Raw genomic sequence first — 20,792 nt, 5'->3', positions numbered from 1 at the left:
CCTTCGGAGGTGCGACCACGTCACACATCAATTCCATTCTTTACAGTGGTTACCACCATGTAGTGAGATTCAGTATTGCTCACTCTGTGCTATGCACCATCAGTATTTTCAGCCGCAACGTGTTCCACTCGGTTCCACCTATTATAATAAGTTTGGACGCCAACATCAATATGTCACTAGAACTACTCAGCTATATATTTGCTCAGCCACCTAGATGTCATCTTTCTTTTACTCTGCGTTTTTTTTGATTTAAAGCAATTCACTGGTGGAATACAGTACCTTATGATATTTTGACTTCACCAACCTTCAAAGACGATTTATTTATATATATGTGTTAATTTTGATTTACATAGTAATTTGTGTGTGTAATAGTTTGTGTGCTTATGTTGTAATTGTTTGGTTGTACATGTGTTAATGTATGTATTCTGTTGTATTATGTATGTACCTATGTTGTGTCTTTGCTCCTCTGCCAGGGAAGAATGGTATTGCTGACTGGTTTGAGGTAAAATTCAAAATCAATCAATCAATCTACAGAAGAATCGGATTACAAACCACTGAGTTATGATTCGAAAGCCAACTCCGTGTAGCAAATGCGAGATCGAGATATTCTAATAGAACAGTCACCCTAATAGAGCATTCAGCTAATTTATTTACTCCATTATATAATTCTATTACACTGCAAGTTATTCTGTAGGGAGTTCAACTGCAAACAGTTAATCTTATAGACAGTTCAGCAAGAAGCAAGTCACCCTATAGACAAATATGTCGCTGTAGTGATTCAGAACACTACAAGTCACACTGAAGAGAGTTCAGCTATAAACAAGTCATGCACCCTGTAGAGAGTTCGGCTACACTCTCTAGAGAATTCAGCTACAAACAAGTCACTGTGGAGAGAGTTCAGCTACACAGAAACTACCTGTAGAGAGTTCATCTATACAAACAAGTTACCCTATAGAGACCAGCTGCAAACAAGTAACCCTGTAGAGAGTTCAGCTACAGACAAGTCACCTCATAGTTTATATAATGTTCAGCTACAAGTAAGTCATTCTGAAGAGAATTCAGCTACAAACAAGTCACTCTGTAGAGAAGTTTGCTACAAACAATTCACCGTGTAGAGAGTTCAGCAACCAAAAAACCACCCTGTAAAGAGTTCAGCTATACAAACAAGTTACTCTGTAGAGAGATCAGCTAGAAACAAGAGAGAGCTCAGCTAGAAGAAGTCACCCTGTAGAGATCTCAGCTGCAAAGAAACCCTGTAGAGAGATCAACTACAAACAAATCACCCTGCAGAGCATTCAGCTATAAACAAATTACCCTGTAGAAAGTTCAGGTACAAACAAAAAAAATCATACAAAAAAATCATTCTGTAAAGAATTCAGCTACAAAGAAACTATCCTGTAGAGAGTTCAGCTACAAACAAGTTACCCTACAGTGAAATCAGTTTGAAGTAAGAGATTTCAGCTACAAACAAACAAACACCCTGTAAAGAGTTCAGCTATGAACAGATCACCCAGTAGAGAGTTCAGCTATACAAGTCACCCTGTGGAGAGATCAGCTAGAAGAAGTCACCATCTAGAGAAATCAGCTAGAAGCAAGTCAAGTTGTAGAGAGTTCAGCTACAAAGAAACCATCCTGTAGAGAGTTCAGCTACAAACAAATCACCCTGCATAGAGTTCAGCTGCAAATAAATTACCCTGTAGAGAGTTCAGCTACAAACAAATCACCCTATAGAGAGTTCAGCTACAATCAAATCACCCTGTAGAGAGATCAGCTACAAACAAATCACCTTGTAGTGAGTTCAGCTACAAACAAATTAGTGAAATTACCCTGTAGAGAGATCAGCTACACACAGAACACCTTGTAGAGACTTCAGCTACAAACAAATCAACCTGTAGAGGTTTCAGTTACAAACAAATCACCCACTGTAGAGAGATCAGCTACAACCAAATCACCCTGTAGAGAGATAAGCTACAAACAAATCACCCTGTAGAGAGATCAGCTAGAAACTATACACAATATAGGTACAAAAAAATCATCCTGTAGAGAGATCAGCTAGAAACACATCACTCTGTAGAGAGTTCAGCTACAAACAAATCACCTTGTAGAGCGTTAAGCTACAAACAAATTACCCTGTAGAGAAATCAGCTACAAACAAATCACCTTGTAGAGAGTTCACTTACAAACAAATCTACCTGTAGAGATATCAGTTACAAACAAATCACCCCCTGTAGAGAGATCAGATCACCCTGTGGAGAGTTCAGCTACAAACAAATCACCCTGTAGAAATTTCAGGTATCATCTTGTAGATAGTTTTGATACAAACAAATCACCCTGTAGAGAGCTCAGCAAGATAAAAATCACCCTGCAGAGAGATCAGGTCACCCTATAGAGAGATCAGCTAGAAGAAGTCACCTTGTAGAGAGTTCAGCCACAAAGAACCCACTCTGTAGAGAGTTCAGCTAGAAACAAGTTACCCTACAGAGAGATCAGCTAGAAACAAGTTATCCAGAATTCAGCTACAAACAAATCACCCCGTAGAGATTTCAGCTACAAACAGATCATCCTGTAATAGATACAAGTCACCCTGTAGTAGGAGAAGTCACCTTGTAGAGAGATCAGCTAGAAACAAGTCACCTTGTAGAGACCAGCTACAAAGAAACTATCCTGTAGAGAGTTCAGCTACAAACAAATCACCCTGTAGATAGTTCAGCTACAAGCAAATCACCCTGTAGACAGTTCAACTACAAACAAATCACACTGTAGAGAGATCAGCAGAAACAAATCACCCTGTAGAGAGTTCAGCTACAAACAAATCACCCTGTAAAGAGATCAGCTAGAAACAATTCACCCTCTAGAGAGAATCCTGTGTAGAGTTCAGCTACAAGCAAATCACCCTGTAGAGAGTTCAGCTACATTTCAAGTTGCTTAGTAGAGAGATCAGCTGTGAACAATTTATCCAGTAGGGAATAATAGACATGTAATAAATATATGTATATAATTTGTATAATTACTGATAAAATCAAAAACAGTTGAAGTATTAAAAATCTGCTTTGTCTTTTTATTCTTCCTGTGGTAAAGAAAAAGGATAGGTTAAAAAAGCCCCAAATCCGGCCTATGGCCGCCTTTGGGGTATACAAATACAAAAAGAAGTGATATCTAATCAAAAACACCAAACTGTAAAAAAATGTGCGGCCCCTAAAAGGCCATGGTGAAAAAAGATGTGAAATCCAAGGTGGCAGCCAAGAAATGGCTGTGATGGTAGGTAAAATTACAACAATTCAGGTGAATTTCGTCACGAAACACAAATTCACATGAATTGTCGTTATTAAAATTTTTATCATTAACCTACCATCACAGCCATTTCTTGGCCACCACCTTGAATTTCACATCTTTTTTCACCATGGTCTTTTAGGGGTTGCACCTTTTTTTACAGTTTGGCTGTTTTTGATTAGATAATAGTTACACTACATTAGTCTCGTGTAGCCAACCTCTTTTCTATCTTTCATGTGGGGGCAAGGAAAGTCTAAACTATCTGGAAGCTATGCAATAGAATCCCCACAACCTCCGGATAGGCCAATGATGATGCTATACCATGTTCACCAAACCCTATTTTCCAAATCCCCACACCAAAGAAAGAAAGGGGTCTGGCTACATGAGACTAACACTCATTATACGCCTGACATTTGATGAATTAACAGCTGATGAATATAACTAATTTGTCAAATTCATGAACTGTTTTCTTCCATAAAACTTTCCTGATGTACAGAGCTTTTATTAGAATCTTACAATTTTTCGATCTTTAAAAGCTAACTAGCTGTAATATAGTTTCCAGATCCAGAAAACCCATCTAGAAGAATGCCTGATCCCTAGCATACACTACTACTGCATAGGCAATTCTAAGGTAGGGGGCATGGCCCCCCTGCTGAAAAACAAGTTTTAAAAAATCTTGGGGTAAAGTTGTACTATAGATTGGCATTGAATTTGCATGTTTTTAGCATAAATTTTAGGTTGTTTTCAAGCCTTCAGATTGTAAAAATCCTGCAGCTTCTGTGGGTTGCATTTCCAACCCCCTGAAATTCTGCTTTGTATTACAGCCATACAGCGATAGTCATGCTGTTCCCTACTTCGTCCCCCTGTAGGTCAGGTCTAGAATTGCCACTGCCGTACTGTATGATTGGTATCGGTTTACAATGTCATGATAGCTACAACCAAGTAATAATACAAGAAATGACTGAACTCTTCCTATATACAACACTGCAAAAAAATCACACTCCATTCATTTGTCCTACACAATTTTCACTTGTATTTCAAAGCAGGTACAAACAGCTCCACTGTCGTCAGTCATGTTAGACTTAGCTACCACAGAAATCTGTAATTATACCACACTATCACTATAGGATGCCATTCACTAAGTTAACTTACTTCAGGGTATAGCTTGCTTATAGTGAGGCTAAAAATGTACGTTGCATCTGTGGGAACAGGACATGCCGGGGTGGTGTTGGAACAAGCATCTTCCATTTTAAATTGAACCCAAGTTCCACCAACTAATCCTTCAACACTGTTCTTCAAATCTTTCATTTCACTACCTGTAAATCAGACAAAGGAGAGGCTAGCTCCGGATGGTTTTGACTGCCACTCACTTGTGGTGAATTTCAGTGTCATATTGACTGTTTGCCCTTTGACCACGTCACAGGTTTGAGCATTTTCTGCACAACCTCTTACGTCCACAGAGTTTATCTTACAAGAAACAGAACCTGTAAAACACCGTAGATTAGCTATTGAGCTACTCAGTTACGTATACTTTACCGCAGTCCTTGAACATGACTGCCTGAGTCACAAAGACCGCGGAAAACAACAACGCTACAGCGTAGAAGAGCTTCATCTTTCTTAGACAGTCTGCTTAGCTTGTAGCTAAGATTAATTGCCTGTGACCCTTATAGCTAGACCATATGAAATAATGCTGCGATTTGATTGGTTGTACTAGTCGGGCGATATCCACGTGTTTTCGATGAGGCCATCAATCATACGATTGTTGCGCAACTTCAAGTAGCTACATAATAAGTGCATGCACGAGATAATTAACATTCTTGGTATTGGTTTCCGATAATTGCATCTGTTGTTCGAACAAACGTTTTCCCCACCAATACATGAAGGTTAACTAGTAAGACTTGACAATACTGTCAAAGTGGGCAGATAAATGGCAAATGGCTTTTAACATCAGCAAATGTAAGATAATGCAAATTTCTAATCACCATAGCAAAAGTTTATTTTCGTATGTAATGAATGGCACCTCACTGGCAGTTACAGAACAACATTTGTATCTTGGAGTAAAGTTACATCACAGACTTTCATGGAAGCCACATATAGATTACATCTGCAATAAGGCAAACAGAGCTGTTGGTTTTCTGCGACGAAATCTTCAGCATTGTCCTAGCCATCTACGTGAGCTAGCATATAAACAATTTGTCTTGCCTATTTTAGAGTATTGTTCCCCAATATGGGATCCATATCACCAAACCAACATAAATCAAGTAGAGATGGTCCAATATAGAGCTGCTCGTTTTGTCACAGGTCAACCATGGAGACGAAATAATAGAGACAGCATCACTAACATCCTTGAAAACTTGCAATGGCCTACACTACAAGAACGTCGCAAATCAGCTAGACTAGTTTTACTATATAAAGTACTACATGATTTATTAATTATACCGAACTGTTATCTCCCATTTAAATCTACTGTATTACGGACCCGACACTCACACAACTTTAAACTAGTACCTTACCAACCAAGAATTGATGTATATAAATATTCCTTCCTCCCAAGAACTGTACCAGAATGGAATAGATTAGATGATGAGATTATTGAGACTGACTGTGTTGAAGAATTTAAGCAAAAATTAGCCCCTTCTATGTATCTAGTTAAGTAACTTATCGTAATTGTATATATTTTTATAGTTTATTATTGTAATTGTACATATGTATATAATTAAGTAACTTGTCGTCGTAATTGTACATACTTATATAGTTAAGTAACTAATGGAAATTGTACACATGTAATTGCACATCAGCATTATACCCCTGGAGGGTCCTGCTGATTAACAATAAATAAATAATAAATAAATAGTTAAACAAGGTTAATAAGTACGGAGGGCGCGCGGCTACAGGAGAGGGCGTTTATTGAAATGTGCTTGCTAGAAGTGCACAGACGAAATTGTGGGGACCACATGGCAAGGTGAAAAAAGCTGTTGTGCTACTTTGAATAGGCAGGGAGAAGCGAACAACTTAAGTGGAGAAGACGGAACGATAGAGTTTTCTCAGAGTGGCAGTAGTCGATGGGTTGGCGCCAAAAAACCAAGGTCGAGTTGAGACGACTCCGTTTTGAAACTTGAAAAAAATTTTTATCCTCCGGCCCTAATGGCACTCCCTTCCTCCCACACATCTCTATAGAATGCTAACAAAATATTTGAAAAATTAATTATAACCTACAGAAAAGAACCTACAGCATGCCCAGGGTTCAATAGGCAGGCAGGTGCCCCTCAGCGACAGCAAGATCAACTGCTGGAGGCACACACGGACACTTGGATCTTGAGCGTGATCCTCTGATGCACATAACTGAAGAACGGAGCAAGGAAAACCCCAAACTACAACGGAGCCAGCCCATCACCACAGAATATGGGGAATTCCACTTCTCGCTCAGCAGGCGGGCAAGATGTTTATAAGTGGTGGTGGCAGCCCTTCCCATGCCACCTGAAGTCGAAAAAACAAGGGGGGTAAAACTCCCATGCTCCACCTCCCGAATCCGTTCCTCATAGGCACGACGTTTCTCTAGTTCATGTTTTCGAAAAGCAGTAGATAGCGTAGAGGAACGATTAGAAGCTGCAAAACAGTTAAAAACCCTCACATCAAAGAAGGTATGGTGGCGTAGGCACCTCCAAAAGTCGGAAGCCCTGATGTCTACCCTTGCGTCATCATCTTGAATGGCAGAGCGATAATGTAAGGTCTCACCAGACAAAGGGTGCAGCTGTGGTTCAATCTGGACATTATGGCAGACTTCAGACATCAAACTAGCTGTCAGATTCCTAATTTCATTATGCCGAATAATTGGAAAGGCACCATGTGGGCAGCTAAGGGCATGGGATAGGCTAAAATCCTTGCCACACACACAGTGAGATGGAAGTCGTGATGGCATGTAGCCATACCTTAAACAAATGGCATCAATGAACTCACCCTTGTGAAGTGCAAAGCCATACTGTTCTAGAGGAAGAGCAGTAAGCCAAGAAGAAGAACCTTTCTCGGTGCAGCATTCAACAGCCCAGCGCAAAGGTGGAGGGCAGCTGGAAAGTGTGGACTGTAATTGGTTAGATAAGGATCGCTCTTTGACAGAAGAAAGATGACGAAAAATCTCATGCTGATGATGAACTACATCTTCAGACAAAGCAGGGTTTTGATGGTAAATCATATCTATTAAGCCATGCAGCAGCTCCCTTGAAAAAGTGTACTGCTCATCAGATGTCAAGGTGGGATTACTGATGCCCAGACCTCCAAAACGTACAGGAAGGTCAAACAATTCTCGCTCAACGTCACCAACAGGATACAGTACCAACTTAGGAAGAAAATGGCTGCGAACAGCAGATTCAAGAGGTGAAAGCCGGTTGGAAATATTTGGAGTGGTACGAAAATAATAATTCCACTTAGAAAGGTAACCATGGGCAAAAGCGGCATAAGATGCATGAGGCTGTGTCTCAGCAAAAGAAGATAGGCGAGAGACTCCTTGAATCCATTCATCAACACGCTGTTCAGTAAACGAGTCAATGAAGGTAGTGGAACCCAATGCTGCACCCAAGTATGGACGACCAGAAGAGGTGACCTGAACGCCAGTTCCCATGAAAACATGATTAGCCCTCTGCAACAAACCTTCCTTGACAACTAACCAGCATTTGACTGCGTTAACAAACTGCACTTAACTGCGTTTTGAAACTTGAAAGTCGACTGCGTGAGTTAACAAACTGCACTTGACTGCGTTTGACTGCACTTGACTGCACTTGCACTGCACTTGACTGCGTTAACTGCACTTGACTGCGTTAACAAACTGCACTTAACTGCGTTTTGAAACTTGAAAGTCGCGTGAGGACCATGCGGCAGTAAAGAAACGAAGGAAGGAGGCCATGCATCATTTTACATCCGAACAACTGTTAATTCGTCAAGCTGCCCTGCTAGCCACTGACGCCTCGTCGTGTTGGTAATAATGGTAGCTAAGCCTTTGTTCAATCAATTACAAGCCTTACCCCGTATGGGGTTACGAGCCTTAATTAGTGCTCACCAATGAATTTAACTTCCCCACAAATTTAACCAGGCTGATTTCGCAACCCAGCTACATGTGGGGTGGACAAGCGTCCTAGTGAGGAATTTAATGTGCTATCTTATCTAAAGCAGCAATGGACCAGCGTCCGCAGTGACGTTGACTAGCTGTAAAAAAACTTTTTTTTTTAAATGTGTTAAGCCACATAATTAATTAGGAGCTAAGAGCAATAATGGACCAGTGTCCAACCTCAGGATTGAGTATCTCATGCAATAACTGAGAATTAATTGCCTAAGAGCGAGAACGGACCAGCGTCCATGAAATATGTTGAGTAAAAAGCTCAGAATGGACCTCAGGATTGGAAGCTGAGAGTAAGAATGGGCCAGCATCCCGCTTCAGGATTAAGTGTTTCGTGCTATTAAAGTGTTAAGCCACGGACTTAGTTGCTAAGAACAACATCCAGCTTCAAGATTTGTATGTAAAAGCAATACTGGACCAGCGTCCAGTCAGTCACTGCGGTAACTTAGTGTTCAGCCACAGAATTAGTGGCTCAGTGAAATAATGGATCAGCATCCAGCTACCACAGGATCTTTCAATTATGCTTTATAGTATATACTCATATGCAATAATGTACCAGCATGTAGCCGCAAAAAAGAAGAAAAAATGGGCTTCCAGTCATAGGTATCACTGTGGGATCTAGGAGCAGTAATGGACTGGCATTCATAGTTATCCCTGCTCTACAAAGCTAACAATAACCTTATTGCACTTCAAGTACTACCAAACACGTCCTACTCAAACAAGACTTCATCACCAATCTTCCTTTATACATCCATTTACCAGAACATCTTCATGTATGAACAGTTTCTTCCCCAGGAATGGAACACATTACCTCCAACCACTGTAGCATCCAATTCATTAACTATATTTCAATCTAGCATCTAATTAACTAATCTAATTGTAAATTATTTCTTTTTTTCCTGGGTGTATCAGCAGTGCTGCCTACCCAGTTTGATAATAAATAAATACGTTATGCACGCAGTCCACTTCAACTAGAGCTGACAATATACCAGGATACCACGGTATTATCACCAAGCTGGTTATTCGCTGTCAAATTTACTGTACTATTGGCATGAATGTCATTTGTGTCTGGCATATAATTAAGTTATATGTGGATGGTTTGGTGGAAACCACAAGTCCTGCCTAACAGTAAACTGAGGTTTCAGGTTACATAGTTCATGAGCTGGAGGGGTCAGCCAGTACCATCTGAGCTTATTGTCACAGTCCTGCAGTCTACACATTTCTGTACAGTTGAGCCCATTAATCATACAAATGCACCTTGGAAGTTCACACTATTGCAAGCTAGAAGATCTAAATTAGCTTGGGGTACTGGTTGACCAGTCATCCAGTGTACCACTAGTTCAGTGTCTGATCCTTCTATTTCAACCTTCCATCCCTTGCCTTCAGGACTTGGAATACTATGGTTCTGTTCCAAACATCTTCACCATATGGCAGCCTGAAAATTTGATTGAAGAGCATGCTGAACTAGGCAATCTTTACAAGGTGGAAGCAGATGGCTTTTAAGGGTGCTCTTTACAGTCTGCTTATATGGCTTCCCATGAAAATTAATTTGTTCTATAACTTACAAATGGTTTTAACAAATGTTCTGTACTTTTTTACTGGATATAAGCTAACACTAGTACACAGTTTAGTCCAAACCCAACTGCTAAATTTGCTTTAGAACATGAGTTACAGTTTTTCCCTTTATACTAGAACTAGTCCCACGGTTTACTCACAAGAGCCTTGATACTTTTATGATACACTATGCTAAACAGCACAAACCATTGTGCGTTTTTATTTTTGTCTTTTAGCTTCTCAATCATCTCATATTTATCTTTCGGGTTGACACTCCCAGAAATCCTTTTCTTTACTTCCACTTTATTCATCATCTGAACTTGCTATTTAAAAATGGAAAACGCTCTTCTTTGGCAAAATTACTAAAGTAGCTTGTGTGAAAATTTCATGCCTACTGGATTAAAAGTGACAGAGTAGTTCTAATTTAAGTGATAGGTGTAGAATAGCAAGATGCGTGCACTTGTTGCTATGGGATACCTAATTTACAGGTACTTAAATGCGTCAACATGTCACAGACTAATTAAGTGACCATAATATTTATTTTAGTGCAAAACAGACTATGTCTTGGGAAGCCTTGTACTAACTGTACAGAGCACCCTTAACCTCACCCTTCTTGGCACAGAACAGATGATACTTAGGCTCGTTGACTTTAGTACAAGATGTCTTGGGAGCATAGAGGTGGCATGTGCTTGTTCATTAACTTTAATGACACATCCAACTTTCAACCCAATTCCATAAGAATATTTTGGTAATCCTTGCTGTGAGTCTGCATTATTCAGAGCTTTACCTATACCAGCAAATGCACTGACAGTGTCACACCCAGTATATGCGTGTATACCAATTAGGGCTTGGCACACAGATATTCCCATACCAGAACCAACTTTTTTTGATGTCTATAACTCTTTTCCTAATTTTTGTGCCGCACTTCTGAAATAGGGGTACTAAAATGGCATCATGGAAAGCTAACAACACGATGAAAACATCTGTATCTTCTGAGCAGATAACTACAGCCTGATATCCATCTTTCGCTGCATGTAGCAAAAGGCGTCCATCAGTGGGCCTTGATTACACTGTAGACAAAGGTACTTGCACGCATTCCTCTGATGTAATTTTGAAATAAACCTTACTAACGGTAGCATACAAAACTTTCTCGCCCAGTTGTTCTCTATGCTGTGTACACTTATTAAAAAGGCAATTAAGCTGGTTTTGTTAGTGGTTCTTGACAAGAAATTCCTCCATTGCTTTACGATCTGTGCACTAGCAATGCTCTGAAACTGATGACCAGTCTCTTCCCCTCGCAACAACCTCTCACTGTTTTTGATTGAATTTTCTTTGTATGTGTCAAAACAACATCAATTCTGTTGCTATCTTTTCCTTCTCTCAGCACCATTTGCAACACTGCAGTAGCAACATCACCAAATGTAGTTTGCTCACCTTTGACCTTTTGCACTAAGCTCATTCCATCTATGATCAATGCAAAATTATCTGGTAACTACTCAACTGGTGCTACATTGCTTTGAAGAGATGTCAGCTTTATTGGTTTTTCTAAACAATCCATCTGGTGTGGACAAAGCCCAAGAAGATGGAATAGCTTCCGTCTTGAGGTTGTGCCCTTGAGCCATCACAATAATTCTCCCAAAAAGAGATCTGTCCCCCTTCAATATAACCACTCTGCCACTAGATTTCACTTGCTTCCTTTTACACAGACTGGAGGATCTTTTTCTAGACGCTAAACTTTAAAATCCAAATAACATTGCTGACCAATATCATGTGCCTTCATCAGATGAGAAGCAACTTCTCTAGGGGGTTTCCTAGCTGTTGATATACTCAGTAGATTCTGGTTCTCAGCAAATGGATTAATCTAACCTTGAACTAGTTCACACACTGTTGCAACTGCTTCTGCATGTTTCTGAATTCTTAAATCAGGATGCTGTGTTTCCATCAACAATGTTTCTTATCTGTGCCAAGAAGGCGCTTCAACACTCTGCTGTCATGTAAAACCACTGAACAACACCTGGCTTCAAACTAAATCCAGTGGTACCTCCTGGAGTCTGAGTATCTTTGTTCACAGTCACCTCAGTAGCTTGCATTCGTCCAAAAGGGTTGAGACAAGACAATTGAACTGAAAACTGTTCAGCATTAAATCCTTGATTAACTTCAGGCTTACTCTTTGGGAGAGCTAACATTTCAGCACAATGCACAGTGAAGTATCTGGAATAATTCCTCAGCAGCAAGCCCATGGCCAGCTTCAATGCAAATGTCTTTTGAAGAGTAAGTATCCAGTCACTGCATGGGTGTGGCTCACTAAACACACTGACCAGATTGATAATCAAATCAATAAATTTATATATCAATAAATCTATATGTCAGGCTAGAGCTACTAGCTATATGGTTCTTTGAAGAGTCACTATCCAGTCATTACAATAAGCTGAAAGAATATGGTCTTATTTATGATACGTGATTTAGGTATCTAGATAATCTTTTTATCTACCAGTCCTAATAGAATTATGATGTCTAATAGTGTTAGGTGACCAATATATTGCTTGCCTCTGTAGCAATGGTGTATGTATGGGCAGAGATTTTTTGAATGTGAAATTGAGATACTCACAATGGAACAGTCAAATTCGCTACTATAACAATGCCATACATTAGTGACTTGTATGTATAGTTTTGTAAAAGTCTACAGTTCATGACCCCTGTTCCCTATGCTATGTTTTGTGATTGTTCCAGATTGATTGGTTGATTGATAGCTAAATATTTTACCTCTCAAATGATTAGCAGAGCCGCTCTTCCTCTTTGGAGGGACACATACATACGAACATAGTAGATACTGTATCAACGAATGAAAGCCATATCAGAAAATCTTTAGTAGTTCTTCAGTTTTTGCTAATATAATTGACTATATGCACTGCCATATACATTCTAAAAACACGTGATATTTTAATACGTCACGACGGTGAACGAATGGGATCTAAGGCCACTCCAAGTCATACCTTAGTTTCTGGTCACTCCCAAGCCTACAAATGGATGCGGGCGGGCGGATGATCAGGACTTCAGGACTATAGACTCTACCGTGACAATATACTGTATGGTATTATTATTTACTCAATTTAGCAAATTCATGTTGATTTTGTTTTTAGTCAAACTTAACCAACAACATAAGTAGTTGTGCTTCGGCAAAAAATGCACTAGGAAAGTTGTTGATGGATCATGGCTAGCTATACACTGATGTATAGCATTTAAGTATATTTATTTATTTATTTAGAATATACTATAGGAAATGTTTTGCTCATGTAGCTACTTATGCTTTCCAAGTGAAATAAATGTCTCATTAGCTATGTCAGGAAAGTATTACTATGACTTATAGCTAAGTTGTTCAAATGATCATGATCCAAAATGAAATTTAACTTCTATTTTCACATCAGAAATTCTTCATTCAAATGTGAAGTCTTAACCCATTAGCTATGTGTTTCCAGCCTTCTATTCAGTAACCTTGAGAAAAGTAACTGTCAAAGTTTTGAGTCATTGAGTGCTCCAGACTAGTGTTTTTTAGTGATCATCTGGGAATGTTTAAACTATAAGGGTTTCTACTTGCCAATCTAATTTTAGTTATGGAAAAGTTTAAGTTTAAGCTCACCGAATGCTGCCGGCTTTCCATACCCCTGCAGTGTTCAGTGATAAGGAATTTGAAGTTACTAGACTAATCATTAGAGGACTACATTTGAATTATAAAGTTAAAGCTATGGCCCATCTGCATGGGCTAGTAGTTAATGCTACTGAAATTACTTTGGTTATAGAAGCATTAGTAACAGTTATAATCTGAACAGCTATATAATCAAGGACAAAACTAGCTATAGTTAGAAACATTTTATTAGTGTGGCATATATACCTAATATTAGAGTTAAGAGTAGTGTGACTGCTCTATTGGAATCCCTGACTGCTCTATTAGAGTATCTCGATCTTTTGCAGTAAAAAATAAGTGTCTTGCTGGGTCACATGCACTTAAGCACCTGTAATATTAATAATAGTCCTCATAAACTAGGGTTCCAGGTTTACCATGCGGGCGGGTGACCAGAAACTAAGGTTTGACTTGGTGTGGCCTAATGTACATAGAAAAATGCAAAATTCGCAAAATCTCAGGAAATACTGAGACCACTTACCAGTACTTCTTACAGATCGATAAATTCTTCTGCCTGTATAGCAGAACAACTGAAAAGAGGAGCTGTGTCCGTAGTATCAGTGGTGGGTTATAACTCGAGCAGAGTCGAGCTGCACTGTACCCGCACTTTTGTATGGGATTTACGATAGTTGTTCACCATCAAAAATTCTCGGGTGCGCTGCTGAACAGCACTAATTGATCATATTTTGATTAGTAAATAGACCACTCATATAGTCTATTAGGGATGTCCAATGGATTTTAAAAGTGTCATAAATGCATGTTTTAGCCACAGCATCTTGTAGAGCTCGAAAAAATGCTGCAAACTAAGTCTAAGTCCTTGAAATTAGGTTAGGTAATCCTAAGGCTGCAGCACATGTTGCTGTCAGGCCTTCAGTGCTGGTCACTGTAAAGCACTAATACAATACAATACAATACAAAATGATAGTATGGGGTTGCCACATTTGCTTTTTTAGTAGCCAGTAATTATTGTTAAATATACAAACTAGGCGGTTCTCCAGACTTCTCTATTGATCACCATTGGTAGCTAGCCATGGCACAAAACAAAAACAAGTGACATATGGGTGATTATGTCACTTTGTATTATCAATTGCACAGTATTGTATTATCAATTGCACAGTATTGCCAGGAAACTAATACAGGCGTTCAAGTTGCATCTTACACTAACTGAAAACCAACCTATCGATTAACTGGAATGTTGTTGTGCATGGCGATCGACAAAACATCTTCCATACATTTTCTAGGCAGGGATCTAACATTGGGGTTTACACATGCACCTAGCTATTCTAATCACGAGGAAACTCACCAGAAGAGTACTACCTTGACCAGATCATCATTATGAAACGAAAAAATCTAGTGGATAAACTGTCTACAAGACTCACAATTCATTGTGCCACTTTTTAATGAACTTTACGGGAGAAGAAATTTCGTAATTTTTGAGGGGTTTGACATCCTTAATATAATAAAAGTTTTGTTTGATGTTTTTATATGTTTTTAGCATCATGATCTTTCATTATTAGGGACCCGCCGATTATGCTGGCATAATTATGAGCATAATAGGTGCCTGAAAGCATTGAGCATAATGCTAGCATAATAGGTAGAATATTTTGTAAGGCAGTATGAATTCTTGCTTATAAAAATAGCTATCACAGAAAGATCGATATGCTCTAATAGAACAGTCAGTAACTCTAATATAGCTGACTGTTCTATTAGAGTATATCGGTCTTTTCTGTAATATGCATTTTGACAAGTAAGTTTGTGCTTCAGCCACTTATTATTTATCCATAAACTGGAAATTATTAGCAGAGCATGAGAACTGAGGCATAAATAATTGGGCATAATTTGAGCATATTAGGTAAGTATTGAGCATAAATTTAAGCATAATAGGTAAATTTTTGAGCAATGCAGCACAGCATAATAGGTAAAATTATGAGCATAATCGGCGGGTCCCTATTCATTATACGTGGCAATTATATGGCAGTCTTTGCTAGAGCTATAATAGTACACATGTTCATGTTGCATCAAATGATTAAAAGCAATTATGTGGCAATCTTGTTTGTTGTTACAAAACTAAACTAGTTCATGTACTGTAGCAGTGATACTTATATATGCTGAAAAGTTTTAATTTTCTATGATTGCAAATTTGTGGAGACCCCACTAAATTGGTGCTATGTTTGGTATTCTTAAGCTTGTGTCCTACTAAATTATGCAGATGGTCCAGATATGCCACCATAACCCTGTAGTGTTGAACTACATGAATTTCAACTATTCATTATTAACACCTGCAGTCGAATATTCTAATCCAAAAATAATGCATGTAATAAAGATTTACAATATCAGTATAATGACATAATAAGCATTCCCTATGTACTGTAAGTTCTGTCATGCCTCCTGAAAGATCTGCACATTACAATTCCTGGGACGGATCTTCATCTCCACAAATGATGCAACTTGTTGGACACGTGGTAGTGGAGAATTAAGAGCTACTACACCACAACTGCTATACCACCATCCACTGCTTCTAGTCCTTGCACAGTTTGAGTTGTCATTGTCTACTGTGCTAAACCTCCGACCAGTATTAGTACTAAGGAAGTTAGTTCCTATCCCAGTAAATGCAGTAGCAATGAGTTGATATCCTGTAGCAGCAGTGTTCACACTGAATGTGTTGTAATGAAGAAATGATGTAGTTCCTGTAGCAAGTTGATAATCTATCCTCATCTCCCATGCAACTCTTTGAGTGAGACAGTGCAATGCTTCAAGCCCATACCAAAAGTCTCCCAATAGATTTCCAAATCCTTGTTCATATTCTGTGTAATTCCTGTTGAAATTAGTGGTGCTGTTGATCCTATTTCTTTGTATGACCATCCATCCTCCATCAGTAGTGTTCATGTCACAGTAGGCATCAGCAGTATCAAATGGTGTCTTTCTTATCCTGTACACACCAGATGGAGCTACTGAAAGTTGGAATGGTTGTAGGTCACAGCAGCTGTTGAGTACAATACTGCTCACACTACATTCTGATCTGAATCTAGTGTACTGGTCAACATAATTCCTGCAAAATTCATCAGCATTGACAGATGATAGAAATACCACCAGAGCTACAATTTGTATGTAGATGATCTTCATTATTATATAGAACCACGCTGACTTTCTTGCTGTACAAGGAGTTGATAATTTTTCTTATTGGATCAGCTTTGCTGTAGGCAATTTATACACATTTTGTTTTGTGATTTTGAAGGTGTTCTTCCTCACCTACTAACATGCTAAGCTTCAGTTGATGCTGCTATTAACTTCGTTAGAACACTAGTAGGACTGCTGTACTTGTGTGTGATCAGTTATGTTTTACAAGTGACATTCCATTATGCCACAATAGTGGCTATGTAGCTATCCACTAAGGCTGGTCTGGCAAACAAATGAAAATGTATTTGCACACTAACAGCAGCTCTGTGTTTGATACTGCAGGTCCTTAAGCTTTATGCATGGTTCACAGTTTCTAGGAACTGTACATGTGCATTTTTACACATGCATGCTAGACTTGTAGGCTTGAGTCCATTATACTGGGCCTTTATTGGCATAAAATTTCTGGTATAGTATAGGATGGCAAAAGTGCCTGCAAGCATAAATTTGGCAGAAGCTAGCTCCTAGACCTCTACAAATGTGAAGTTGCAATAAAATTACCAACTTGAGCCATACATAGAACATATCATCACTGACACTGCAAATGAAAATTAAGTTTTGATCCCAGCCTGACTTATCAGCTGATGTAACATTTATTCATGATTCAGTAGCAAATATTGCTATGTTCAGAATAAGATCATGTGATACAGTGTTTTAAATTAAAAATAGCATAGCAGACTGGCAATACCAAAATTAAGGCATATAGTAACTTTATTGCATAAACTGTATAGACCAGTACCTTCATTACATTACATAATGGATTAGTTGATTGCTTTGATTCTACTTATTGTCAAATTTTAACTTTTGCTGAGGTGTTTCTTAAACTGATTTAACATAACTAGCTAGTAAAAGGTACTACTATAAAATTCTCAGTATACTACTAGCTACTCTGTTCTATTACTGCTTTTCTCTATTGAACCCCACACAGGTGCTTCAACTGATCTCAACTATTTTGAGTGGATGGTCTGAACTAGTAATTATAGCAATACAGTCACTATACAGGCTGTAACAGGTGTTTGTGTGCCTGGAACAATGTGTGAATAGCTTGGAATGCAGTAACTATAGGTATGAATACCTTGAACTTTAAAATTCAATTGCCACTTGGAGGAGCTATCAGAGAGTATTACTACCCAAGTGGGTCACTATCATCATTTCCCCTCATTTTACTATCACTGGGGAAACTATGTACCACCACTACCCACTTCCTCCTGATGTACAAGTGATACAGTTGTTAACATTATTATGTGACTGTGTGTGTATTACATGCACAAATCTCACTATATATTGTTGTGGCTAACTGCATTATCTATAAATGTGAATACACCACATGTCAAAGCTACAGTGTGTGGTTGAATACTGCATGTATAAAATGTATGGTCATTAATATCAATGAATCATTACAGAACAGTTACAGTATCACTGTACTAGCTGTACAAGGTACAGGAAATACAAGTACACCATCAAAGGATAGCAATAACCCCTCACAATAACTTGTGTCACACACAGAAAATGAAAGCTTAACAATGTTAATACTAATAAGGTACATAGGTACAACTGCATGGTGTCCATTTTTGCTTGAGAAAATAGCATAGGAGATTAGGAGTGTAGTATGCATCTCTTTACTCATGCAGTGTAAAGGAAGTCAGCTAGTAACTCTGTATAGCTACAGGATGAATTGTTTGCATCTGAACTCTCCATACACATTGTGACTTCTACATATTACTTAATTATATATAAGTAACATCCCTTGTAACTAGTTACAACTGTCCAAAAGTAACTATATTAGTTACACCAGTAACTAGGTACAATTGTTATAAAAGTAATGTAAATTGCACATATCTATACAAGTCCTAGGATTTAGCTGAGACTGAATGAAACGGCAAAAATATATTTCTAGTAATATATTTCTGGTGCAATTTAATATGTTCTATCACTTACACATACTTTCAGATTGCATCATAAGAGTAGCTACTAGCTTAGCTAGACAAACACTCTGCTGTATTATGTATATATCAGTTATAACTTCTTACATATCATTGAGCTGCACACACATGCATGTTATAAGAATACAATAACAGCTAGGGTAAAAATTATTGATCACATCAAAGGTCTGTCAGTGCTGTCATAAGATGGTATAACCATGCTAACAATGTTACGTATTTTATATGTTGATGATTAAAATTAGTTCAGGTGGTCTTCTGAGGTGACTTGAAGAACATAATGTAATGATCAACTTGGGATGATTTATGCTGAATGCAAGGCTATAGTCTTAAGTTTCAGCCAGAATCCTTTAAGTAAACTCAAAAACATACCCTGCTGCATAGCCAATACTTCTTTATTGAAGTGCATGCATGCATCCTGTCAGAAGTGTGGAGTTGTAAAGCTGTCTATTGTGACTTCACTGATCTGTGCAAGTGGAGAAGACATACCTTGCAACATTTAATTGTCTATTGAAATAGAAACAACTCACATATGGTATACTCTTAAGGATATCATTACTACACACTCTAAAAAATGAAGTGTGGTTTGCACACAAAAGTGGTGTTATGAAGCACACTTTGGACCAAAAAGTGTGGACCATGACACTGTTTTGGTGCAAAGCACACTTCATTTTTTAAGTCTGGACCTTGGGGACACTGACCACATATATAACATGAGCAAAGTAGACTATAATAATTATATGTTTTATTAAAGCTTTACAGCACAAGTGCTGAAGGTCTATAGGACACCTGGTCCTACAGCCTGCTCAAAGACATTAGATACAAAGACATTAGTTACATAAGGTGTGTTTGAAAAGTTGCAGGAAGGAGAAAAAATGTTAATGACTATAGCTGCTACATAGTTAACCATTTACCAAAGTGTAGTATCTATTGGTTGCAAAATGGTGAAGTGCATGGGGGGAGGGGGGTGGGGGGCTTTGAATATTACATCAACCAGTGAATTCTGTCCATGCCATCTAAATATCTTAAAGTGGGTTCCACATCAGTATCACCGGATTAGTGAAGAGCTGTTGGATCACCTGTGTAATTATGAAATTGTACGATATGACAGGAAATTTTGATGAAAGAAAAAATTGACACATTTGATGAATAAGTATTCATCATGCAAATGTCCATAAGTGTTTTTGTTATCAACATTTAATTCATCAAGGTTGTTAAGTGTGGATTTGTCAATTAATTTTCCTTTAGTCAAAATTTCCTGTCATATGCAGTATAAAATATAGTACATTGAATTATATGGGTATACTCAATGTTATTAATTTCAAAATTTGCAGGTATTACAGCTATTTCCTTTCATTATAAAGCTCTTATAAAGTTTAAAGCTTCAATTGCTAAAAATTTGATTTAGTGAAATATATGGATAGTTACCACTATTAGAAAATCAATTTCAAGTCTATATTATTTGAGTACAGAAGTATCAGGCTGTTTTCAATACAAAACTGTTGATTAATTAGTGAATTACAACTTGTTTGGACTAGAAGAGATTCTGGATTAGCTATAGGTGTTAGATTAAACAGGTTTGGGCATGTATTCAGATACAGGTACATAGTTTATAGCACACTGACATTAAAAATAAGTCCTCGATTGTTGATCTCAGATAATAAAACAATCCACTCTGGGATGTGAATTGAATTTAATTGTACCTATATAATAGATCACTATCTTACTATTTCCTCAACAAGTTTCAAAACCTAGTTTTGACTAGAGAAAACAGTTTAAAAATAAGTGTTTTTTCTTAAGGGAAGTAACATTTTATGACACAAAGGGTATGAAGAACAGACATGGTAATTTGGTTTGATCACAAGTCCATCCATACTAGATTGTATTATGGCTTCCTCGTGACAAAAACTTTGATGGTTTGTAAATGATATTTGAATGAAAATGGGTTATGTACTGTAATAGTACTACAAATTTCAAGATCCTGTGTAATTCCATCCATATAAGTTGTTAAATGTTTTTGAGAATTAGCTCAATGTAAATGTAGTCCAGTAGCTAGTGTCTCAAATGA

The 20,792-nt window shown here is 38.1% G+C and overlaps 3 protein-coding genes across 3 annotated transcripts; all 3 read right to left on the bottom strand.

The window, feature by feature from the left end:
- Positions 1–4,208: 4,208 nt before the first annotated feature.
- On the bottom strand, positions 4,209–4,941 carry LOC136253143 (NPC intracellular cholesterol transporter 2 homolog a-like). Its single transcript, XM_066045764.1, has 4 exons — positions 4,807–4,941; positions 4,641–4,754; positions 4,423–4,586; positions 4,209–4,369 (listed from the first exon to the last, which is right to left on the bottom strand). The coding sequence occupies exons 1-4, from the start codon at positions 4,880–4,882 to the stop codon at positions 4,286–4,288; spliced, it is 438 nt and encodes a 145-aa protein (XP_065901836.1). The 5' UTR covers positions 4,883–4,941; the 3' UTR covers positions 4,209–4,285.
- Positions 4,942–6,514: 1,573 nt separating this feature from the next.
- Positions 6,515–7,251, bottom strand: LOC136253670 (uncharacterized). Its single transcript, XM_066046330.1, has one exon. The coding sequence runs from the start codon at positions 7,187–7,189 to the stop codon at positions 6,515–6,517; it is 675 nt and encodes a 224-aa protein (XP_065902402.1). The 5' UTR covers positions 7,190–7,251.
- An 8,675-nt stretch (positions 7,252–15,926) lies between these two features.
- On the bottom strand, positions 15,927–16,733 carry LOC136253669 (fibrinogen-like protein A). Its single transcript, XM_066046328.1, has one exon. It carries the CDS (start codon positions 16,731–16,733, stop codon positions 15,990–15,992), a length of 744 nt encoding a protein of 247 aa, XP_065902400.1. The 3' UTR covers positions 15,927–15,989.
- Between the last annotated feature and the right edge of the window lie 4,059 nt (positions 16,734–20,792).

The sequence above is a fragment of the Dysidea avara genome, chromosome 4 (assembly GCF_963678975.1).
Source record: "Dysidea avara chromosome 4, odDysAvar1.4, whole genome shotgun sequence".
Lineage (NCBI taxonomy): Eukaryota > Metazoa > Porifera > Demospongiae > Dictyoceratida > Dysideidae > Dysidea > Dysidea avara.
Note: the sequence above shows the minus strand (reverse complement) of the source record. Positions and strands in the feature narration are given on the sequence as shown.